This window comes from Ambystoma mexicanum, chromosome 14 (genome assembly GCF_040938575.1).
Source record: "Ambystoma mexicanum isolate Mex_15411 chromosome 14, UKY_AmexF1_1, whole genome shotgun sequence".
Taxonomy (NCBI): Eukaryota; Metazoa; Chordata; class Amphibia; order Caudata; family Ambystomatidae; genus Ambystoma; species Ambystoma mexicanum.
Genome location: NC_090940.1, coordinates 129,210,357 through 129,236,583, shown reverse-complemented (window position 1 = coordinate 129,236,583; position 26,227 = coordinate 129,210,357). Strand labels below are relative to the sequence as shown.

At 50.0% G+C, this 26,227-nt stretch overlaps 1 protein-coding gene across 38 annotated transcripts in view; it reads right to left on the bottom strand.

Annotated features, from left to right (window-relative positions):
* Positions 1-26,227, bottom strand: part of GPHN (gephyrin) — a 2,801,546-nt gene that overhangs the window by 470,502 nt on the left and 2,304,817 nt on the right. For all 38 annotated transcript variants that reach the window (XM_069638674.1, XM_069638676.1, XM_069638677.1 and 35 more), the window contains one exon: positions 14,010-14,065. In XM_069638674.1, the coding sequence (XP_069494775.1) occupies positions 14,010-14,065 (56 nt within the window). The remainder of the gene's footprint in view (positions 1-14,009; positions 14,066-26,227) is intronic.

Below are 26,227 nucleotides of genomic sequence, written 5' to 3'. Positions count from 1 at the left end.
GTGAGAGAACCGCAGTATAGGCAGTCCAAGTTGATCTTGGACTGAGCCTGTGGAGTTTGCTCCTTGCTCGCAGACCTTCTGGTTGACGCGCGGGGGAGCTTGGGGAATAACGGGCCGTCTGGGCCACCTGTGGACGGCGGGGAGGCGGTAGCGAAAGGGGTGAGCCTGCTCGTGTAGCCACTGCGCATTACACGTGTGGGAGCCTGTGGGAGACTGTGGGGGAGCGATATCTCCTTTGATCCCACAGGCGTTGATGACTATTACCGGCACGGGCGATTATCGGACTTAATAACTCCGCCCGCAAGTGCAGTGTGAATAGGTCTGTAATTTTTCTATTATTCTGATCTTAGTATCCCTGCACCAACTCCCCTGGAGATAGTATGCCACCAAAAGCACGCGGTACCAAAATGTCTTATAACCTGAGGAAAGGCAAGATCAATAACCTAAATATGCCTGTTACCAATTTGTCTGGGGGAAACAATTTGAAATCCCCAGTTAATACTAGAGGAACTATACCTGCTCTATTTGAAAAAATTCCACTGGTGCGCAATAGTGAACATACTGAGGAGACACTGTCGACAGTGCACAATGGAAGTCGTCCCTTGGATTTGACGAATTTTGACGATATAGACAACAATTCTTTACTCAATTTATGTCTATCCATACAGAAATCAATGCCCCCCCATAGAGTGATAGGGGGGGGGGGGAGTGCTGAGACGGGGAATTTACAGAAAGCTGTAAGTATTGCAGTAGAAGCGCAGGTGTTAAAACCAGCAAATGCCTCACTAGAGGCCCCCGGTATGGGCCGACTATCTGAATCGCCTAATTTATTGATTGATCTTGAAGAACCAGGGAAGCATAATACAAATCGATTAAATGAATTATCTCAATTGAACTCTGAAGCTATTGCAGATTTGCAGGCGTCAATATCCTCGCTGCAATTTGCGCTAAAAATCCTCCTAAAACTCTGTGGGAGAATACATGTCAATACCGTTCTGCAGTTGAACTTACCTGGTCCGGGCACTGATTCTGTGTATGAAGAGGAGCCTGAAGAAATAAAGGAGCCTGAAATATCGGCTATTCCCACGAACATTGAGGGGGCTGAGTCTCCTACAAGAGAAGAAAATATCCATTTGACCAAAAAACAGCGTAGAATTGCGAAGAGAGCAGCACTAAGGAATGTCCCTGTGGAGGTGGCTTCACCTCTGCCCAATACAGCAAAGCCGCAGCAAAAATCAAGAAAGGCAAAAAAAAGGGTTCTGAAAAGGAAGAAACTCTTAATGAAGGGCCCTGGAACACTCACTAGCTGGATATTGCTGGAGAAACCCAAAGAAATATTGGCGGTGAGCAATACAAGTCAAGACTCTATTCTTATAGATAACCATTCTATTATGGATAATCAATTCTCCACCCCGCAAAGGAATAGTGCTAATAGTACTCGTGAAAGCGTGAACACTGAGAGGGAAACCTCAGTGCAAGTAAGAGAAGAAAATTGCGAAGGAAATAGGATCTGTATTGTGAAGAACTTGAATCAGAAATCCTGCGGTAAATGGTTACCACGAATGGCTATGCTTGAAAAACTCCACCTGATCCCTCAATTAAGAGTCATCAGGTCGGAGGACTTCTCTTTTGTGGAGCCTTTACACACTACTAACCCGAATGTGACGGCGTTACATTGTACGGTCTTGGCCTCTGCACAGCTGATTCGAAAACACAGACTATCTGACGCAAGTGGGGTTGGGCGTAGATGTTAACCCTCACGACGTAGATCCATTGATTAATGATAAAATGAAACCTGCTAAAATTAATGGTGAAACCAACCCCCCGCCAATCGTTGGAAAACAAGTACAAATGAGCGATATTCAGAACACTCTTAAATGGCTAGCGGAGGCGCTACCCCTGGCTTTAAACAAAGCCTGAACTTGTAAATTGTTATCTTGGAATACCAGGGGTTTTAAACATTTTATTGCAACTAATGGGTCATTAACCTTCATCACGAACTATTCTTTTTTCATGTTGCAAGAAACCTGGTTGACTGTACCGATTGTAATAGATGGCTACAAATTGTATCATACTCTTGCTAAAAAAGGGCAAATGGGAAGACCATATGGAGGATTGATGATTGGGATAGGGAAATCAATAATATCTAGAGAAATATCCACCGAATTGGGGGATAACATCAAAGCGGTGGAAGTGGTCATATTAATTAAGGATAATTGGGCCAAGTTATTGTTGGTCAATCTCTATAATCCATGTGACGCTTCAGCCAGTGATCAAATTCAAGATAGGTTGCATGATATGCTGTGTGCGTGGAAAAATGAATGTAAAAGTAATCTTATCATTATTGCAGGTGACTTTAATTGCCTTATCAAAGGAGAAGGAGGCACGACTAACAACAAGTCCCTTTACCCGTATTCTATTATGCAACATGACTATAACGATAAGGAAGGGGAGAAATGGTTATGTTTTATGAGGAGCTGGGATTTGGAATGTCTAAATGGACGAACCATGAGTGATCGCCCGGGGCACTTTACTTGGGGAGCGGGTGTGGCGTGTCGTACTCTTGACTACTGCTTCACTAGCGCCGAGGTGACATCCTTAGTTAATGACATGAGAATAGTAGATAATGATTGGAGTGATCATAATGGTCTCAGTCTAACCCTGAATAGTGGCAATGAATTTCCCCCAACTATAGCGACAGGGAGTCTGCTTGTTAACCATGCTGTCTCGCGAATAATATGGTCTGAGAAAAATATACTCAGAGCAAGCCAGGACTGTGGTGATTGGGATAATGACTATCATATCATGTTTGCTAATCTGTCTATGGAGGACCTGGAAGGGTGGATCTATAACTTTACGGGCAAATATGTAACTAAAAAATCATTACTTGTTATTAAAGAACAGGGCTCGACTGTGACCTATGACAAGGTAATAAGAGATGCCAAACGATTATTAAGAGGGGAGATACGTAGAATTAGGGCCAATACAAAATCCCTCATCAGCCTACATACTAAGACTAAAGAGATAAAAAATCAGTACAGGTCATGGTTAAAACATTGGAAAAGATCAAAAAAATTGGCATGCTGGCAAAAGACTGTGAGAACTATTTGCTCACGAAACTCCCGCAATATTTGGGCACTATTGGGGGAGGCAAGGGGAAGCAGGGAAACCCCTCAAATAAATCCGATTGACGCTGAGGAATGGGTCAATTTTCTTGAGAAACGTAATGGGACATTGGTTGGTAATGTTGAAATTTCTGGTACTACCATACATATCCCTAAGTCCTTCCCGGTACATCTTGAAGAGCTTATAGATAAGATCTCTAAACTTAAAGCCTCGCGTGCACCTGGGCCGAATGGCCTCTCTAATTTACTCATGAAGAATAACCCGGTTTTCTGGGCTAATCTCCTAAAAATACTTTTTGAAAAGGTGTTAATAGAGGGGAGAATTCCGGAAACCTGGCAAAAAGCAATTCTAGTGCCGGTATTCAAAAGAGGTAACAGATCGGACCCAGGAAACTATCGTCTGCTTTCCATGTTAGACTGTTCGGGCAAATTATTCGCCTCTTTACTTCTGCAGAGATTACAGACCTGGGTAGAAAAGACAGGAGTCTTGGACCGCTTTCAAAGCGGATTCAGAATGGGATATTCTACTACTCATAACCTACTGATCATGAATAGTCTTAGAGATAAAGCCCTTTCACCTAATAACCCTCCGCTGTATGCTTTATATATTGATTTTAAGGCAGCATTTGACACTGTCAATAGAGAGAAACTGTGGAGGAAGCTAAGGGGAATGGCATGTCCCGAAGGATTGCTTTACTACCTACAGCTCCTTCATCAAGATACCTCAATACAGCTGAGGCTAGATGGAAGTGGGACTACAACCAGGGTGATAAAGCAAATCAGAGGGGTGAAACAGGGGTGTGTAACTGCTCCCACCCTGTACAATCTATTTGTCTCTGATATCCCGGAATATATACGAGAGGTGCATAATTGCCCCCCCCCAAAATAGGCACCCAGCACTGCTTAGTCATGGCATATGCGGATGATGTGGTTATTTTTGACCACACGTTCAGTGGAATCTCACGCTCGGCGGAGAGGCTCTGGAAATATGCGGAAGAGAATGAACTCATAATAAATCATAAGAAAACAGAACTGATTCTTTACAGCCATGGCAAGGTGAGCCGCCCTAGAATGATGATTAGAGGTTTGGAAATTCAATACACACATTCCTATAAATACCTAGGAGTGGAATTTGACTCCAGAGGAAATTTCCAATCCTGCGTACAAAATCGTAAAATAAAGGCGGCACAATTAACCGCTATGATTTGCCAGTTTTCTTACAACCAGAGTGGTTACTCTATTTGGGCGGCCCGCCAACTTTACATCCAATGCTTGGTGCCAATGGTAACTTATGGACTGGAAGCTCTGATCCATCTTAATCTTGAATGGCTCCAGGTATTGGAGGGTAGGTTTTGGCGTAGGCTATTGGGCCTATCACAGGGAATACCGATGGCGATATTAAGATTGGAACTGGGGCTACTCTCCCTAAAAGCTCTAGTCTTAAAGAAAAGAGCTGAACTCTATATTAAGATGCATACGAGCACTGCCAATCCTCTCCTGCTGACAATGAAAGAAGAGATAATTGGGAACAAGCAGAATAAGTTTGTAAGAGAAATGACATCGCTATTTGAGAGGATTGAGTGGACCCCGAATTGGAGTGAGAATTTCAAACTTTTGAAATATCAAATGGGGGAGCGATTAAAAATCTGGGACTGGCAAAATAACTTTAAACATCTTGAAAGCTTACATAGCTATGGGTTCATATCCTATATACTTTACACCTATAGAAAGGCACAAGGATATTTGAACCTATGTCCTTCGGACAATTTAAGACGTTTTATATTATTGTTACGTATTAACCATCTACCAGTCCTAACTGTTCTCGGCCCTGAAAGGGCTATCCCCAAATTAGAGCGCTTCTGCAGGATATGTAAGAATAAAACCGCCCCTGAAACGACGAGACATGTCCTCATGCTATGCCCCAGACTGAGTACAATCTATATGAAGCATTATAGTAAGTATGTTCATAATTTAGATCACATCAAGTCAAAAGATTTCTGGTATATGTGTGTTAATACCCTGAATCCAAGCTTACATCTGGCTCTTTATAGAGTATGGAATATGGTCAAGGTAAAACTCGAAGAACAGTTAACCACCCCAGAAATAGCAAGGAAATAAGTTACTAGATTAAGTTATCTAGCGGTGCATATGATGTTGACTTGGATAAATTTGCAACATTGAAATTGAATAAGATGGTTTTTTTTTATGTAATTAGTTTGTTATGTTGAATTATGTGTAAAGTTTTTGTTCATAAAACTATATCACATTAAAAATAAAATAAAAATAAAATAAATTGCCTGGCCAATGGCAACAAAGGTATCGCAGGAAATGCTGCACACCTGCACACAAGTACGTGTAACAGGTGCATGCAGCCCTCACACCAGAGTGGCCGGGTAGAACTCAGGCTGGTAAGAAGGATAAGGTGTGTTTGGGGCAGCAGGGAGTTAGTGATTGGTAGGTTGATTGAATGGAAACGGGAACACTGGAGGATACTGCATGTTGTAAAGAGGTGTTTCGATGGCAGGTGGGGTTGTAAGAGGTGCCAGGTGGGGGCAAAAAGAGGAAACGGAAAAAGTGAAGCATAATTTATCGGAATTGCTAGCATAAGCAATGGGAAGGAGGTGCACACATTTGGTGAGAATAGTCTGCGGCGTAAAACAATGTACAAAATGAGTCATTAGAAATAAAAAAAAAAAAAGGTTTACAGCATGATCCAAAATATAAGTTTCCCAAAATATATAAAATACATGGTTTACATTCACATGCTTTTGAATTTTTATGACAAAGTCATTTCAAATCCTTAACACCAATAGCCTCCTCTGAAACATCTAGCTGTATCCCCAAAGTAAATATTTCCTGGACATTGAGGTGCAATAGTAACCCCTCTCTCTACATGTCAATACCACAGAAGGAACAAGTTACTTACCTGTAACTGTTGTTCTCCAGCATGGGTCTGGCATGGATTCACATGCTCATGAATATTCCCCGTCGTCAGGCTGGGAATCCTCGGTAAAGAAAAAATCAGTATCAGTTTCGTTTCTGATCTGTCTTTCGTAGTAGTAACCAATCACTGATCTCTGCGTCATACTGACCACAGCCAATGACTGCCCTCTACCTAAGCCCCGCCTCTGGCAGCCATCTTCAGTTTTGGTAGCACGTGAAGTGGCAGTATGACCAAGTGAAGAGCCGCAGAGGGGTAGGCGGGAGGGTTCGCATGTGAATCCATGCCAGACCCATGCTGGAGAACAACAGTCACAGGTAAGTTACTTGTTCCTTCTCCAGCATGGGGTCTGGCATGGATTCACATGCTCATGAATTAAGAATACATAGCAGTACACACATGCACAACCACGGGAGGTGGCAAAGGCTCAACATTAAGCATTACATCAAACTCAACATTAAGCAATTCTTATCTCCTCACCAGGCTCACCTTAGGCGAACAGATTGCGCAGCACTACTTGGCCAACCCTGGACTCCTCCCTGGAATCCTTATCGACGCAGTAGAATTTCGTGAAGGGGTGCATCGACCTCATCGTAGCAGCCCTGCAGATGTCCAGCAAGGGCACACCAGACAGGAACGCCGTGGTAGCTGCGATCGCTCTGGTGGAATGGGCTCTCGGACGGCCAGGCAGCGGTCGGTTTGCCAACCGAGGACAGTACATGATACAGCCGGAGAGCCATCTGGAAATGGAGGCCTTTGAGAGAGCCTTCCCCTGATTGACAGGTCCAAAGTTCACAAAAAGTTGTGACGTCTTCTGAAAACACTTCGTGCGGTCCACGTAAAACTTCAGCGCTCTAGCCACATCCAGCGAGTGCAAAGTCCTTTCGGCCGGCGACGAAGGCGACGGTAAGAAAACAGGCAACACCAAGGGTTCGTTGAGGTGGAAGTCCGACGGCACCTTGGGCATGAAGGAGGGGTGCGTCCTGATCACTACCCTCGTGTCGTGAAAAGTCAAGTACGGGGGCTTGCAGGAAAGGGCCTCGATCTCTCCCACCCTTCGTGCGGAGGTGATGGCCACAAGAAACGCTGTTTTCCACGACAAGAACTTCAACGGAGCTGAGTGCAGAGGCTCGAACGGAGGTCCCATGAGCTTGGTCAGCACCACGTTGAGCTCCAACGCCGGGGCCGGAGCCTTCACCGGCGGGAACGATCTGAACAGTCCCTTCATGAATTCTTTCACCAGAAGATGAGACCACAAAGACGTCCGCCCCGTGGTTCTGGTGTATCGGGAGATCGCAGCAAGATGAATCTTGATGGACGCGTGCGCCAGTCCAGCCTTGGCCAGCGTCAGAAGGTACGGCAGTACCTGGGGAGCCGTAATCCGTAGAGGGTTAATCTTCTGTGCGTGGCACCAGACAGAGAACCTCTTCCGTGTCCATAGCATTTAAGAGTTGAGGACGCCCTGGCCTTTGCAAGAACCTCTCTGCAGTCGGCCGGTATGTCGTATCCTCCAAACTCTAACGCTGCAGGAGCCAGGCCTGCAAGTTCAGCGACTTCGGGTCATGATGGAGGATGGCGCCTCCTTCCCTGGAGAGAAGATCCGCGTCCACTGGCAGCTTGATTGATGGGGACGCTGACAAGTCCAGAAGGTCCGGGAACCATATCTGCCTCAGCCACGCAGGTGCGACGAGGATCATCCTGCACCGTGACCTCTTGAGCTGGTTGATGAGCCGGATCAGCAATGGCAATGGAGGGAACGCGTATAGAAACAGGCCCTCCCAGGGGAACGAGAAAGCATCGCCCATGCTCCTCGGCTGGGGAAACCTGCTGGCGAACCTCCGGCACTTGGAGTTCGTCGCCGTCGTGAACAGATCGATCTGGGGTGTGCCCCACCGTTGGAAGAGGCGGTCCACTAGATCCTGTCGTAGTTCCCACTCGTGGCACGAGCGCAGCTCTCTGCTGAGCGAGTCGGGGATGTTGTTTTTTATCCCTGCCAGATGAAACGGCACCAGAAACATCCCTTGGGCGACGGCCCAATGCCACAGATCCTGCGCCTCCTTGGACAGGGCTGGGGATCTGGTACCGCCCTGCTTCCTGATGTAGAACATGGTGGTGGTGTTGTCGGTGAAGATCCTCACCACCTTGCCCTTGAGGGACGGAAGAAAGGACCTGAGGGCCCAAAACACTGCACGGAGCTCCAGGACGTTGATATGGAGGGACTTCTCCGTCGGAAGCCAAAGGCCTCTCGCGTGCAGATTTTCGGTGTGCGCTCCCCACCCTTCCAGGGAGGCATCCGTGGTCACCGTCTCCTGGTGGCCGGGGGTCTGGAAGTCTATGCCCGCCATCAGATGCGCACGGGTGCCCCACCACCGGATCGCTCGTCGGAAACTCTAGTCGAGTGTGATCCTCTCCTCGAAGCTGCCCGTCGTCTGGATCCAGGCGCATCCAGGAACTCCTGCAACGGGCGCATCCGGAGCCTGCACAGGCGGATGAGATAAATGCAAGAAGACATCATTCCGAGGAGGGACTTGATGGACCTCACCCTGGCCGCGTCCGCAACCAGCATCCGCTGCACCTTGCCCAAGATGGTCCTCGTCCTTTCCTCCGACGGAGAGGCCAGAAGCGACACTGTGTCGAGCTTGGCTCCCAGAAACAGTGCGTCTTGCGCGGGCACCAGGTGGGACTTGGCGTAGTTTATGGAGAATCCCAGGTCCGTGAGCAGTTGGACGGTCCTTGCCGTGCGCTCCACGGCGAGCTCCTTGGTCTTTGCTCGGATGAGCCAGTCGTCCAGGTAGGGGTAGACGTGGATCCCCTCTCGGCGCAGCTGCGCCGCCACCGGTGCGAGGCACTTGGTGAACACCCTGGGTGCCGACCTCAATCCAAAGAGAAGGGCTCTGAACTGGTAGTGACGCTCTTGGACCACGAACCTGAGAAACTTTCGGTGTCCTTTTAGGATGGGAATATGGAAGTAGGCATCCTCCAAATCCAACGACGACAGGAAATCACCCTCCTCCAGTTGACCCAGGACGTGTTGGACGGTGACCATCCGGAACTTCTGTGCCTTGATGAATTTGTTCAGTCGTCGTAGGTCCAGGATGGGACGCCATCCTCCAGTCTTCTTCACGAGGAAGTATCTTGAGTAAACTCCGGAGCCCCGAAGCCTCTTTGGGACGAGCTCGATGGCGCTCTTCTTGAGCATCGCCTTTACCTCCAAGAGAAGTTGAGGGACGTGATGTTCTTTCCTGGCCACAGGGGGGATGCGCGGGCACTTCTTTAGAAACTCGAGCGCGTGACCCTGAGCTAGGGCGTCCAACACCCAGCGGTCGGTGGAGATGGACTCCCACACGCTGACGAAGCTCGCCAGCCGGCCTCCCACCGGGGTGCTTCGGTGGGGGCCCGACCCCACGGCCGGTTCAGTCCTGCTTCGACGAGGCTTTGCCGCCTTGTCCTCCTTGGCGACGACGGCGGGATCCGCCTGATTTGCCTCGTCCCCTGTAAGCTTCCTGTGACGAAGAACGGGCCGCTTGACGGTAGGTGGAAAATCCGCCGCTGGAACCTCTGGAGGCACCCTGTTTGCCTCCGCCGCTCCGAAAGTGCGGCCGCCGTTGCTGGAGAACCCCAAGAGCCCGGGCCGTCTCCGTGTCCGCCTTGATGGCTTGAAGGGAATCGTCCACTGTTTTCCCAAACAGGTTGTTTCCGTCGAACCGCATGTCCAAGACTCTGGTCTGCACGTCCTGACGGAAGTCAGTAGCCTTGAGCCATCCACGCCGCCTAAGGCACACGCCGTTGCCCAATTGGCGAAATCCAGTGTCAGCGACGTCCGTCGCAATCATAATGGCGTGGTCCGACACCACCTCTCCTTCCTGCAAGATCTCTAGGGCTTCCGCCCTCTTGTCGTCTGGTAGGAAGTCCAGCAGGGGGCCCAGTTTGTACCACAACTCCCTGTCGTAGCGGGCTACGATAGCCAAGGCGTTGGCCGCCTTAATCGTCGTCGCTGCCGACGAGATGACCCTGCGTCCCATCGTGTCTAATTTCTTTCCCTCGCCGTCCGGCGGGGAGGTTGACGTAGAGGCCGCGCCCCCCCGCTTTCTTCCTGGCCGCCGCGGAGACGACCGAGTCTGGGGTCAGCTGTGCCCGAAGGCACAAGGGGGCCGCGTCCGGGACCCGGTACTTCTTCTCGTACCGATCCCTTCTAGCCGGCGTCGTGGATGGGTTCTTGAGGAGGGCGAGGCCCTCATCCCAAATATCGTCTAGTAGAGGTACAGCGAGGACCATCTTCCTCTTGGTCTTGCGCCGTTGATAAAGGAAACCTTCCTTCTTCTCTTGCGGGCAGAGCTGGAAAAGCTCGGATGCCCTGGCGATCATGGAGTGAAACGATCCAATCTCGTTGGGCGGGGAAGCCCGGGTGGGAGGTGACGACGGGAGATCCTCGTCGTAAACCTCGTCGTCTGTACCCGTCGCGGCCGTGTCAGTCCCCGTATCATCCCCACGTGTCGTGGACGGGGAGGAGGGCTGAACAGGGCGCGATGGCTGAAAAGGAGGTGGAGGATGAATCCTTCTCTTAGGGGGAGGGCTCCCAGAAGGGCCTGGCTCCGGGTCCCCCATCGGGAGCGGTTCCTCCGTTGGTGGTAACGGCAGTCTCGTCCTTATCTCCGAGCATAAAGATTGTATAGCCAACAAAATGGCCGCCGAGTTGTCTTGCGGCACTAGTTGAGGGAGATCCGACGGGCGATCAGGAGCCCCGTCGGCATCCTCGACGCCCTCGTCGTCTTCCACGTTGGGGTCCCTCCCGACAGGATGGCCTTCTTCCACGCCAGAGCCGTGGCCTAAGACTTCGATCAGCTCCTCCTCAGAGGTTTAGGCCGAGTCCACGACGACCTCCTGCCCCCCCCTTTTCCTTCTCCGTCAGAGGTTTCACGGGGGTCCTGTCGATGGGCATGAAAGAGGACTCCCTCTGCGGTGGCAGGGAGATTCTGGGCCCCGGGGTCACCACCACTGGTGTAGCCCCCACAGGCTGAGCCAAGGCCGCCGCGACTGTCTCGATAGAGGCCTTGGCCGGATGGATCAAGGCTTTCACCACCTTAGGTGCGCTCACCGCCTTCTCCTTGGGGGGAGGGTCACCACCTCGCTCCCCCTCCGATGGGGCCTTAGGGCACGACCGGGGTCTCTCCAGGAGTTTCGCCGGGTGCTCGGCCTTCCTCTTACCCGAGCCAGAGCGTTGGCTCGTGGTTGATGGCGCCGGGGAGGATCCGCCCTGCCTGGCGCCCGTAGAGCCCGACCGTTCGGCGCTCCCGGTGCCAGCGGACTCGCGGTGCTTGGCCTTCTGTTGGACCCCCGTCGCCGGGGCGCCCTTAAAGGTCTTAAAAGACCGCTCGGACTTCTTCTTCTTCTTCTCGCCTGACGGGCTCTTTCCTTCCAGCCAGTTGGCGAGACGTTGATGGCGGTCCTTCATGGTTCGCTCCGACATATTGCCGCAAAACGCACAGTCCTTCTACACGTGCGTCTTGTCCTCATGTAGGCAGTAAAGGCAAAGGGAGTGTTCGTCCTCCTTGAAGACATTCTGAAGCTGGCATCCAGGGCAGACCCTGAACAGCTTTTCGGGCGTCGAGCTTCCCTTCTCCTGGGCCATGTCCGAGATGGGCCTGAGAAACTTCTGGAGTCCTCCAAAAGCGTGGCTCGATGAAATCTTCACCCTTGAGGGGCGTAGACGAATCCTACACAGGTCCCCGTTTATCGGATGAGGAAACGGTGGAGCTTGAGTCTCTTTTTTTTTTTTATAAAGTATTTTATTGTTATTAACATAGTACAATGGTCATAATAACAAAGCAACAAGCAAACAAAAACAACTTCAGACTGTCATAGTCGTTCACAATCAGAAAAGGTACCCTGAGCATCAACAGTTGAGCGATCATCTCATCACATGCAATAATGTATAGTATGGTACAAGCACAAAACAAAACCCCCAGTGCACATTCCCCCGCCTGTACATGGGACACTCAGGCCACACCTTCCTCCCACCTGTCCCATATTTTCGACGCTTTGTTGGGACAGCCTCGCGCCGAGTAAATCCTACGCTCCATCATAGCGCATATGTCCATATCCAATTTCCATTGTTCCAGCGTTGGGGAGTCAGGGGCACCCCATTTCTGCGCGATATTGCGCTTAACCAGCCCCATCGCCGTGTGTAGGAGCAATCTTTCCCACTTATTAGCTTCTATCTCATCGGGCACGCCCAGAAGCAAAGCCCTTGGGTCCAGTGGTATGGTGCGAGTCAGAACTCGGGAGAGTTCCCTACAGCATGCGTTCCAAAAAGTTTGTATCTGGGGACACAGCCACAAAATGTGAATAAAGGTCCCCTCCCCATCCCCACACCGCAAACAGTTTGGGTCAGAAGCCCGTTTCCAGCCATATAGACGTGTCCTAGGGTAATAAACCCGGTGTAGTATTTTCAACTGCACTAATCGAAGCCTAGAGGAAATGGCGATTTCCCGGGGATGCATAAGGACTTGTATCCAATCCTCAGGATCTATCACCCCCACATCTACTTCCCATTTTGCCTTTAGTTCATTCAATTCGGGGGTAGCAAAGGAGGATATAGCATTGTAAAGGATGGAAGTGCATTTGGTAGGGATATGCGCCGGAAGGATGTTACGCTCTATGGGGGTATAGTCCGGTAACTGCGTATCTGCTGTCAGGTAGGGTCTCAAAGCATGGGCGAGGCGAATGTAGTGGTAATGTTCCGTATTCGGAATCTGGAATCGCAATTGTAGGTCATCAAATGAGGCCAAACACCCCTGTGTAAGCATGTCCCCAATCCTGGCAATCCCCGCATTCACCCACCTAGGCCACGGCTCCAACTTCTGGGTCTCAGCTAGGTTGTTGTTCCGCCAGAGGGGTTGTGCTCTAGTAGCTTTATTTTCCCACCCAATGAATCGGTGTGCCTGTCTCCACACTGTGATCATATGCGTAGTGGTTGTGGGCGGAGAGGTTCTCGAAAGGGGCTGATAGAGGAGAAGCAGCGGGTCAGTGTTGCGCATAGTGGCTATCTCAGCCCGTATATGGGGCAGGTCTCGGTCCCCGTGGAGAAGGTCATTAACCACCACCAGTTGTGATGCCCAGTGCTTGAGTCTCTTTTGACCGAAAAAAGAAATTTTTTTTTGAGAAAAAACGTGAAAAATAGCACTAACGCTCGTGAGCAATAGCACGAGGATCCCAACACTTGAACGTGCGGTAAAAATCTGAAGATGGCTGCCAGAGGCGGGGCTTAGGTAGAGGGCAGTCATTGGCTGTGGTCAGTATGACGCAGAGATCAATGATTGGTTACTACTACGAAAGACAGATCAGAAATGAAACTGATACTGATTTTTTCTTTACCGAGGATTCCCAGCCTGACGACGGGGAATATTCATGAGCATGTGAATCCATGCCAGACCCCATGCTGGAGAAAGTTCATCAATGCATTCTCTAAAAAATAACCTTACACAACTAACAAAATGAAGGAAACTCATTTAAATTAAGCATTGTGCAGAACAGTATAGCCAAATTAAAAGCACTTGTCCGATCATCTTAGTGCAAGAAGAGAGTTTGGGCTGGATGTGCTGAGATACAGTACCAAATTATGTTTTCACTTATGGACCTGGCGGACCCAGGAAGCCATAGGCATATAAAGAGAGCACTTAGGTGAAATGTGTATGTTGACCCGGAGTTTGGTAAAATCCTGTCTGTCTTCTGAATGACGGAGAAATATCAAAATAAATCTCAATTGGAATTAATTATATGTACACCTTGCTCTTTATATTTAGTGTGGGTATTCTGAAATTCTTGCTGCATTATACTATTAGATAAGATGGCAAGCAAAGCCCTACTATTGGATTTTATGTAAAACAACATTTATGGAAAAAAACAAATCTCTGGTAAAAGTATATATTGGGCTGGGCACTCACCTGTTCACCAGCTTGGGATTCCCCAATAATAAAACGATCACCAGGACCGTCTGCCGCTGAAAAATACAAGGACAGGAATAAGAGAATGCAAAAGCAGCATGTACTGAGGTGGGGAACATTTCCAAACAGTCAGGATAATTTCCATGTAGCTAAGCCTTACAAAGATAGTACATGTAAAAGATTCTCATCTTGTTAATATATAAATGTTTTTTAAAAAATGTTTTAAAAAAAGAAACATTTGGAAAGGAAAGAGCTTATAGATGTGGAATTATTCTAGTTGAATTAGGAAATAACATCTCATGGGTGAAAACTAAAGGTGGTAGGTGAAAAATGCATAGTAGACAATAGCTCTCCTCCACACCTATGATCTTGCTAATAAAACAATGAATGCTGTTGGTTTAAAGGCTTTCACCCCCATTGTGGGGGGGTGGACATAGCCTTTAAAGACCCCCAGCGCATAACTAGGTAGGCCTGAGCGAAGTGAAGGCCTCTTGGAAAGGACTGGGGGCCATTGAAGACCATGTTCGCCCCCACAGCAGGGGTGAAAGCCATTCGCACCCCAGAGTTTATCCCTGGTGCAAATGTTTTTGCCCTGAAGAAAAAAAATGAAGAAAAAAAGATGGCGGCCATCATAGGGAAAGGGGATGAAGTCCCTTTTCCATTTTTATGGCAGCGTCCGGGAGCAGGAGGAGAGCCCGGATCGAAACATAAAACTCTGGTCTGGCAGATAAGTGGGGAGGAAAGAAGGGGGTAGGGAAGGGGTTGGTTTTGTTATGAGGGAGGGGGAGCAACAGGGAGAGGCACGCTGTTGCCTCCCTGCATTACATTTTTTAATAATAAATGGTGCCTGTGATGCTGGAAATGCATCCGAGGGACAGGGCCTCCGTATCCTTGTTCTTTACTACTTTTTATCGTGCGCTCTGTCATGTTTTCCGCGCAGGAGTTCATGTGGGACTCCTGGCGGTGCAGTACTCTCCTTTGGTTTTGGTGAACAGACCCATGGGATACCCTTATGGCACGCATGGGTAGGGGTGCAACCCTGTGCCCCTAGTGTATGTTTTTGGACACCTGTGTGTGACCCACAGAGCAGGGTATGGGCTGGTAGCAGCTCCGTGCTGAAATGACTGGTGCCCTGAGCGTCCTCCATTTTGGGATGCCCAGGCTCCGTCATTGGAATCTGTAGTTTCCTGATGGAGACAAAATGGCCCCCATGGCCTCTTGCCCTCCATCGCCTGTTACCTTGATCTTCCCAAAGTCCCGGGAAGCCCTGACCCTTTCCCTTCCCCCTCACTGGCTGTTGGGTGGAATTTCCATATATGGTAGTGTGGGGAAGTGCTGACCAGACTGGCTGGAGCCTTCCCAACGACCGTATGTTGTGGGTACGCCTGTGGGTGGGACCTGGGTGAATGGAGTGTGTGACGAATACGCATTCTATGTTGTGGGTGTCTAGTATCTGGTGTTTGACACAATGACGGAGACAGCCCTGCCCGAAACCGGTATGAATGCAGTGTGGAGTGTTGAATGGCTTGGTACTTTTCCCAATACACATAACTTGTTGTGAGTGTCTGGAGAGGAGTGAATGGCCTGAACGCGCTATGCACCTGATTGGATGCCTGCCTGCATGAATGCCCTTCCGACCGATTGGTTGCCTGAGTGTGACCCAGCAGAATGAATGGGAGATCAACTAGTATATCTGGGGGCCTCTCACTGCTAGAATTCGTGTTCAGAAGCTGAAGTCCACTACAACGAGTAACTGGAGTACCTGAAGCTTGACCTTGAAGCCCCGCTGGACGAGAAGAAGTGCTGTTGCTCTCCTTCACAATCTGAAAGCTGCTGTGTCTCCAAGAACTGACCCAGAGAGGACCTGGTAAGGCTCCCTCTTCCCGAGCTACGAGGGACCATTGTGCACCAGCAGATCTTTGCCAAAGCGCCCTGGTAGACAGACCTTTGACAGGCTGCCGACCCGAGACGGGGACCACCGCGGAATCACAAGTAGAAGCGCCCGGACTGTTGTTCCGCCACTGTCGATGGCCGCCGTACTACCGTTTGCCTAAGAACTTTCGAATCCAAGGACGCTTTTGTCCGCATCATCGCCGCTGTATCCTGCTGGAGAAGGCCTGAACGTCAACACGCCGAGGAGCATCCACTGGTGGGTTTCCCGCCACCAAAAGACCACAGAGACGCCGACGACTCGACACCCTTGCTGGGCCACAGTTCTTCAAACTCTTTGCGGTCCAGAACTATCGACACCGAGGTGCCCTGCATGCCTCTTCCTTGCAGGATGTTTACGCTTCCCCCGTCAACGAGCACCGCTAGGAACGAAGCTGCCACTTCACTGTCGTAGCTCATCCTGTTCTCCATCGGACGTTCGACGACCTGTGACTCCTGCTTTAAAGGGAGGGCCTTCAAGAAGGCCCGCTGATTCCCCGATGAGGAACGCTACAACGGCAGGTACTTTGGGGTTGCAGAACTATTGGGAAGTCTAGTGTGAACAATATATGGACTGGGCTTGTATCTTTATTCTACAGGTTGCCCAGGTGGGGGGGGATCTCCACACAGAGCTGTTTTATGGTAGTGATCAGAATTCTGCCAATTGTTCAACCATCTTGCTTTCCTTCCTCTCTCTACTGCTGGTTTCCTCTTTATTGATCTGTGTGACATTTTGACAATATAGTTGATGCACTTTAAAAGAGATCTGATAATATTTGTGGTACCACTGTCGAACTTTATATATTTACCATTGTTGATTTTCTGAGCACAAAATGCGTTATCGTGATATTGTATACAACCTTGAATATTAATTATATAAAGACTGTTTTAACTGATACAGTGTGTGGACATTCCTTTGTGGGTGATTGGGGACTACACTGTACTTAAGAACCAGCCCGCATCACCTTCCTGAGAAGCTAGGCCTTGATTGCTCGACCATGTACCAATAATAGAGAATCTTGGCTGGGGTGCTCTGTGCCTCTCCTCTGCCATATAGAGAGCAGAAGTACAGACACCCCCCTCCAGTCTTTACACTGGTGGCAGGGGTGGGATGCTTATGGTTTTAAGAATCAGTGTATAACCGTGCCACTTACGAAGGATATATGCACTTTATTAAATTGAGGTTTAGTTGTGTACACGATAACTGCATTACAAGCAATGGAATCTATTGCGAATGGTAAATTGACTAGGATGAGCTTAGAGGCTCTCCAGAGGGCTTGTGAAGCCAGGGAGTTAGACTTTGTGGATAAGTCTAGGGCTGAGCAGATAGCTGCCCTGGTGGACTACCAGACTGATTGTGAAGCTCTTGAAGGGTGGGATGCAACCAATGAGGACTTTACCCCGAGGGTTGTCGATGAATCTGATTCTAGGAATGCCACCATTCCTACTGCCTCTGTTCCGAACCCCAGCACTTCCTTGGAGCTTGAGTTACTAAGAATGAAATTGGCCTTTGAATATCGCAAGTTGGAAATAGATGCTGGGCGTAAGAAAGAGGAGTTGGCCCAACAAGTGGAGCTCAAGAATAGGGATCTTGAACTCAGACAAGGACACTGAATGTCAGAGAATCCAGCTAGAGAAAGCTCGAGTGGAGACTTCAGCTAAAATCAGTTGAAAGTGTCAGGTCCCCAGCAACCAAGTTTATGAAAGATTTGGTTGGTGTGTATGCAGAGGGTTCTGATATCCTCCAATGGATTGAAGCATTTGAGATGGCTTGTGCAATTCATGATGTTAATAAGAGAGATTGGACTAAGTGTTTGTTAAACAGAGCACCTCAAACTGGATATGACTGTATTCTGAAACTGAGTGTGGAAGAAAGGGGTCAGTATGAGTGCATGAAGTCTGCTTTAATTGCCAAGTTTGGCAAGACACCGACCCAATACCTTAAAAGGTTCAGGGAATTTAAGAAACGAGAGAATGTGTCTTGGATTGACTGGGTGAGTGCTGCGCACATGAACATGATGGGGTGGATTGATGGTTACAAAGTGAAAATGTTTGTTGAATTATCCCACCTGTTGTTTTTTGAGCATTTTTCGGAAGCCTGTTCACCAGAGCTGCGTCAGTATATTGCTGACCAGAACATTTTGGACCCCTTTAAGCTGGCTAGGTTGGCTGACAAGTGGGTCTCTCACCGGGTGTCCCTTAAGGACTCCAGTGGGAAGGACAAGGACAAAGAAAAGGGGGCCTCTCAGAAAGCTGAGGAGTCCCAAAAGCAGTCACAGTCGGGTAGACCAAAGCCTTCCTCTCCGAAGACCCAAACACCTAGTGGGGATAAGTCTGTTGTGGGTGGGAGTAAGAGTAGTGGTTCGCCTGCTGCAAGGCAGGGTCCCAGTGGTTCCAGTACCGTACCTCGCACTTGTTGGGATTGTGGGGCTCTGGACCACCGAAGGGGTGACCCCAAGTGTAAGGGTAAGGCACTTGGAGTTCAGGCTGTCAGCCTGACCTATCCCTACTCCGTACCTGAGGTGGAGGCCACTGTCCTCCCCCCCTCCTCTCCTGGGATCACCTTCGGTGCTCCTGTAGAGATTTCCTTTGTGTCCCTTGGGGCCTGGGTCTAGTACGCAGAAGTACTGGAGACTATCCCACAGAACACTTGTAGGTTTTTGAGAAGTGTCCTCTTGAATGGTCAGCTTTCTATTGGTTTGCGAGACACTGGGGTAAGCATGACAGTGGTGGACAGGACCCTGCTCAAGCCAGAGGACTATGTAGGTGCTCCTCTGAGAACCACCAGGTTAGCTGGTGGGCCTCCCAAATTATCGCCTGTAGCCTTAGTCAACATTTCGATTGGAGACAAGACAGCAAAGCTTCCGGTCCTGGTTCAGGACAACGTGCCTGCGAACATTTTGTTGGGAAACGATTTGGTATAGTTGGGGATGATCACGGATGGTCTAACCATGGCTGCTGTGGCGGTCACCCGATCGCAGGTCACACAGGGTCCAGCTGCGAGCCCAGTATCCTTGCGGACGGGGAAACCCAAGGCACGAAGGAAGCGGAAGAGTAAGAAGGCCACCTCTGTGGAGGGACACCCTGCTCTTCCTGCTGTTCCGACAGCACCCATTGTGATCCATGCTCCGGACGGGCTGGATCCAGTGGTGAATCCTGCCTCAACTCCTGTGGGAGAAGAGCCAGAAGACTTTCCTGTGGGAGAGGCTCTCAACCCGGAGGATCATCCCGACCTTCAATGCTTGTTAGCTGAAGGGGGGCCCTCCCGGGCAGACATCTGTAAGGGACAGAGAGTGCCACTCTCTCGAGGGTTTGAGGAAACAGGCCCTGTCCCAGGCACAAGGAGAAGTGCCTAGGACATTCCGAATCTATTGGGAGGGTGAGCTCCTTGTTAGTGAGCCCACTAAGCCTGAACCAGGTGCCCTCAAGAGGTTGGTGGTACCTCAGGTTTACATGCCCTTCCTGCTGCAGTTGGCGCATGAGGTGCCCTTAGCTGGTCATCTTGGTAACAAAAAGACTAAGTGGAGGCTCTCTGCCCATTTTTACTGGCCTCGGATGGGAGTAGAAGTAGAGTCCCACTCCAGGACCTGCCCAACTTGTCAGTTGTCGGGCAAGATTGGAGGCAGTGTCATTGCCCCACTGCAACCATTGCCAGTGGTTGGCACACCATTTGAGAGGGTGGGCATCGACATTGTCGGTCCCCTTGACCCTCCCACTTCAGGTGGACATCGGTTTATCCTGGTCTTGGTTGATCATGCCACCAGGTACCCTGAGGCTATAGCCCTTCGGACTATTACTGCCAAATTGGTTGCCAGGGCTCTCCTGGGCATTTTCACCCATGTTGGATTCCCTAAGGAGGTTGTCTCTGACAGAGGATCCAACTTCATGTCTAGTTACATGAAAACCATGTGGAAAGAGTGTGGGGTAACCTATAAGTTCTCCACCTCTTACCATCCCCAGACCAATGAACTGGTTGAGAGATTTAATAAAACTCAAGGGCATCATAGGTGCTTTGGAAGAGCCCCTAAGGAGGAAATGGGATCTCCTCCTGCCATGCCTGCTGTTTGCTTACAGAGAGGTACCTCAAAAGGGTGTTGGTTTCAGCCCCTTTGAGTTACTCTTTGGACATCCCGTGAGGGGGCCCCTTGCCTTGATCAGAGAAGGTTTGGAAGCCACCCCTCCAGGTCCCGCCAAGCAAGTGGGGACTATGTGTTAGGCCTCAGACGGAGGATGACACAGATGATGGGTCAGGCAACAGCGAATCTCAAGGCCAGCCAGGAATTGAATAAGTACTGGCATGACCTTAAAACATTGCAAGTGGATTGGACTCCGGGACAGGAGGTCCTCGTGATGGAGCCTACCAAGCCTCTGGCTTTAACGCCAGGTACTTTGGGGTTGCAGAACTATTGTGAAGTCTAGTGTGAACAATATGTGGACTGAGCTTGTATCTTTATTCTACAGGTTGCCCAAGTGGGGGGGGGGGGGAATCTACACACACAGCTGTGTTTTACGGTAGTGACCAGTATTCTGCCAATTGTTCAACCATCTTGCTTTCCTTCCTCTCTCTACTGCTGGTTTCCTCTTTATTGATCTATGTGACATTTTGACAATATAGTTGATGCACTTTAAAGAGATCTGATAATATTTGTGGTACCACTGTAGAACTGTATATATTTACCATTTTTGATTTTCTGAGCACAAAGTGCGTTATCGTGATATTGTATATAACCTTGAATATTAATTATATAAAGACTGTGTTTTAACCGATACAGTGTGTGGACATTCCTTTGTGGGTGCTTGGGGACTACACTGTACTTAAGAACCAGCCTGCATCACCTTCCTGAGAAGCTAGGCCTCGATTGCTCGACCACGTACCAATAATAGAGAATTTTGGCTGGGGTCCTCTGTGCCTCTCCTCTGCCATATAGAGAGCAGAAGTACATACACCCCCTCCAGTCTTTACAGTGCCACCCGGGATCGGGCTGAGAATGTGCATTTCCGCCCGCTGTTCCACCCACCTGATTGGCTAAGCACCCTTTCCTAGATGCAAATAGATATTCAAAACACAAATGCACATATTCTTTCTATAGGTTTCACATTTATGTAGGTCTCTTGAATGGATTACTTTCAGCAGAATGTATCAGGAAGTGCATTTGTATCCACTGTGGGCGCTTGCATAAAGTGTTGTCAGACAGTGCATGTAGGTTGGGGATTTGACTGCCACAGGGTGAAGGAAAATGTTAATTATCACCATGCTTCTAGTATGCCTACCACAATTGATACTTAACTTACAGCCCAACCTTAAGCTTCTAAGCATCGGACATAGTATGACGACATTACATGGCCACATGAGGGACATTTAGTTCACCCCAAAAAAAGGAGTAGAAAATCAGCAACCCAGTGAGCCCTTTAACGTTACCGCGATACTTGCAATAAAGCATATAAGCTATCACATTGCTGCTGCTTACATTTCCAGGTACACACTCTTCTTTTACTGAATGCCATGACTTTTTTTTACAGTACATTTACTGCAGCTTAACACTCTTTCAAAACGCCCATACTGCAGCTTAACACTCTCTGAAGATGTCCAAAAGTGTCAGGTCAGTGCTATAAACACACGAATAAGAATTGCAATGACAATAACAATTATTGATATGTGTTGGATTCCAAGATGGCGGCAAGTTAAGGAGGACGTGCAGCAATGTGCTCCGTCCCCCTCCGGTAGCACAAGCATTAAATAGCACTTCCAGAGTCAGCACAAAACCCCCCACATGACGGGGTAGAAAGCGGATTCAGGTGGCTCTGACAGAGACTTGCAGGGGGCACGATCCGCAGGAACAGACAACTGGCTGGAGACCACCAGCGGTAATGGGCGCAACTATTCGCACCAGGCGGCAGCGTGCAGGGATTCCAGCCCGACATAGGGAGCCAACGGCACACCTGGGAGTACACATCAGTGGACCCCCGACAGAGGCAGGGGCTGACGCAGCCCTGGTGCAGTGCGGGCAGAGGTCCCGGAACATCGGCACCCTCCCCTCCCCCCCTAAAGCGGGACTCGGCCCGCCACACGGGGCCCGACAACAGTAGCGGACCCGGAACGCCATACATGGAGAGGGAGAGACCCTAGAGGATCAGAGAGACCGGCGACTACCACCAGAGAGAAGGTGAGAGCAGGAGGTCGGGAGGTCGGCGGGGAGTGAGCCGGTGGCTTGGGGGAGGCGGCAGCCCAGCGGAGGAACAAACGGTGGAGAGGGGAGGCCACCTAATAGGCAAGAAGGCAAAGCAAGCACGCAGCCACCCAACGGACGCATTGGGAGCACTGCATCCCGGACAGGGTTTAAGGAACCCGGATCCCGCCTAGCCCCGCAATAAGTTACGTGAAATGGACATAAGCTGGGATCCAGAGATCCACAGGCGGGCAGCCGAGAGGAACGCAGTCCTGAGAGCAGAGGAACCAGCAGCGAGGGGTGGCAGCGCCCCTCAAGCTCCACCCAGCATCCCCAAATTAACAGGATTATTTAACGCTACGCATCCTCCCAGGTGGCAGGAAGCCCAACTCTGGAGGGCCGCACCTCCCTCTCGCGACCCCCATTTACAGCAAAGGTACCCCGGCGGCAGCGAGGGTGCAGGGCCACAAGCAACGGGTGGGGGCAGAGACCCCGGGGTGAAATTACAAGCCCTGCTACCAACACCCAAGGGCTGTGGCGGCCCACAAAGAGGCACTCAGGGGAAGCCCCTGGGCAATGGGCTCAGTCCGCAACCAGACAGGCATTATTCACACCAGCGTACTCGAGCCCGGAAAGGGGGGGGGGGCATGGAAGAACCTGGACCCAGGCAGAGGGCCCTCTACACAAACAGGTGGCATCAGCAGCACCTCTAGGGTCATACGCCAGGTCGCAAGTGGAACTAACTTAAACAGAAATTGTACTGACAGCCCAAGGCATCACATGCTCCAATCCTAGGGGCCTGACCCACGCTCAGCTATTCCCTACATATATCAAGAACCCAAATCAAGACACAAGGGAGTACCGGGGACCACGGGAGGCAGGACAGTGGAGGGAGAAATGCCTAATCCCGGTCCCCAGAGGTACTTCAAGGACTACAAACTCAAACCAGGCGGTCAGGGGATGGGGGGATTGGGTCAGCCGGAAGGGCAAGCACTTCCAGAAGAGTACAAACACCCCCACAATGTCAGGACACAGAGGGAAGTCGGCGTGATCAAAGAAACCCCACCCCCGATACACCACAGGAAGGCTCTCTGCAGCGATGTTGGTCCAGAGAAACAGAAGAGGGGGACCAGCCTACTATAGTACAGGACCCATCACACCCAAGGCAGGAGGGCCAGAGCACAGCCTCCCCCTTGAGGGAAGCGACTAAAGCAGACATGTAGACACGCTTACTGGAGTTGTTGAATAAAATGACCCACGCGTTCCAAGCGCAATTCACGACCTTCATGGCAGAAATGAAGCAATTCTTGGCCTACCGGATGAAGGATTTAACAGAACTGGCAGATCGCACAGACACAACAGAAACGGCCCTACAGAAGGTGATGGAGGAGAACCGAAACATGGACATAGCCCTAGAGGATCTAGCGAGAGTCACCCACAACATTGAGCTGCAATGAGAGTACCTAGAGAACAGGTCCCACAGATCAAATATTCGAATAAGGAACCTCTCAGAAACAGTAACGGACCAAGAACTGAACAGCACATTCACCTGAATATTTGAAAGCCTCCTGGATAAAAATCACACAGGCGGCATCTCAATAGACAGGGTACACAGAATCGGCCCCAAGAGACAAGAGCCGGGCGCGAGACCGCGGGATGTGGTCTCAGCACTGGCCAGATACCTGCAGAAGGAAGCAATCCTCAAGGTTGCATGCTTGGCGTAACCAGTTTGCTACAATGGGGCTGAAGTCCACCTCTACCAGGACCTGAGCCATGCAACCCTTCTTAAAAAGGAAAGAAATGGAGCCGATCGTCAGGGTCTTGCAAGACAAACAGATGAGATATCAGTGGAAATTCCCCTTTGGGCTGCTATTCCAATGGGAGAGTAAACATCACAGGATCACCTCATTGCAGGAGGGACTACAATTTCTGAACCAGGAGGAGGAGGACACGTCGGAGAAGAGACACCCGCCACGGCTCGTGCGCCGCACAAGACCATTGGAATGGTCGCAAGTGCCAGCGAGCCGCAACATACCCCACCCTCCTGCGGGTCCACAGTCTTCGAATCCCCAGGTGGAAGACTTGGGGACAAAAAAAAGCCCAGAAGGGAACTGAATTCTGCCATGAACACAAAGGAACACGGAAGAACTATCGAATACCTCCACACAGGGAGGGAGACGGGGGCGCACAAGCCGCTCTCTTGGAATGCAAAAGGGTTTTTAGGATACCCCACAGGAAGACCCTGGGAAACCGAAAGGGTCCAGCCCCCCCTCAAGTCAGGAGTGGAATGCTTAGGCGGATGGACCAAGCACAGGGTAGGGGGGAGGGGTGGCGAGAGGGGGGCAGCTGGACAATATTGGGGTGGGGGTTAACAGGGCTCAAGTTGGGGATGAGCCCGAGGGACCACCGAGCATGGAGCATCACTGGACCAGAACATGTACTACCCCACAAAGATACTTAACCTTCTCTCAATGAACATACAGGGGCTAAACAACCCGTTAAAAAGGAGAAAATTAGACCGATTCCTAGCGCACCAAACAACTGACGTTATTGCAATCCAAGAAACCACATTAAGAAAACGGACTCCCACTGACTAAAGTAAAGCCGTTTTCATACATTTATACAGGCCAATGCAGTGACCAAAGACAGGGGGTACTTATCGGAATCAGAGTAGGGCTTCCGGGCCAAATTATGTCCTTCAAAACAGACAAGGCCGGCAGATACGCTTTTGTCACAATGGAAATAGAAAATACCATCATCACACACGCCACAGTATATGGCCCAACACAGGGCAGGATGTGTTCCTCCGAACGGTTCTGGCAGAACTCAATGGGTTTGCAAAAGGGGAAGTTATTTTAACTGGGGACTTCAACCTGGCATGGGATCCCCACAGGGACAGAAGGGCCTCTACTCCTAGCCAGCAAGCCCCACCGACACCAGCTTTACAGAGGAAGATGGCACACTTAACACACCAATACCTTGGGGACTCTGAAGGGTACTGAATCGGGATTCAGTTACTACTCCCATGTCCACCAATCCTTCTCGTGGATCGATTATATATGGGGAACACCACCTCTAGTAGGAAGGACCCACTCCATTGATAGACTCCCAATAACCCTATCGGATCATGCCCCAATAATAGTGACAATCAACACACAACGCCCCAGGCAAATGCTGTGGCGATGGTCATACCCGAGAGAGAGGCCTTGTCTGACGTGGCCCTTCGCTCGGACATAGAAATGAAAATCAGGGAATACTTTGCACATAACAGGGACTGGGGGGTGGCGGAATCAATAATATGGGACGCCTTTAAAGCCACGCTGAGGGGAACTCATAGCTCTACGCGCACACTGGCGAAACCAGAAGCAAGCCCTGGAGATCCAGTTAGAAAATTACCTGCAGGACGTAATGGGTAGACTGTCACGAAACCCCACGAGAGCGTTGCGTAAAGAATTCCAACATGTTAGGGGGCAACTGAATTGGCTCCAAGCTAAAAAGGCAGAATGGGGACTGCTAGCACTCAAGCACAAATATTATATACATGCGAATGAAGAGGTCAGACTATTGGCTAGACAGCTAAAGCAGAAGACAGCAGCTGAAACGATAAAAGGGATAACCACCCCCCAGGGGAAAATGGTACACTCCACCTCCGACATAGCGGTCCAGTTCACCAAATTCTACCAGACCCTGTGTAGCTCGGATAACCCGGATGCCCAACTGGACTTCCTTAGCACAACCAAGCTCTCGACAATCTCCAGAGCAGACAGCAGTACGATGGGGGACCAAGAAGAGGTGCTCCAAGCAATTAAACACTTTCCTTTGGGTAAAGCCTGCAGACCAGACAGGTACACCCCGGGGTTGTATAAAGCCTACCGGCATATATTAGTCCCTAAATTAGCGGCACTGTACAACACCTTTGCCAAGTCGGGGAGTATTACCCCTTCGATGGAGGAAGCAAAAATTCTACTCTTCCCTAAACCATACAAGGACCCCACATAATGTGGCTCATGCAGATCCATTGCACTGATAAACATTGATTCCAAGATCAATACCACAATTCTGGCCGGCAGACTAGAGGGCCACCTCCCACACTTAATGCACCCTGACCAATCAGGGTTTATT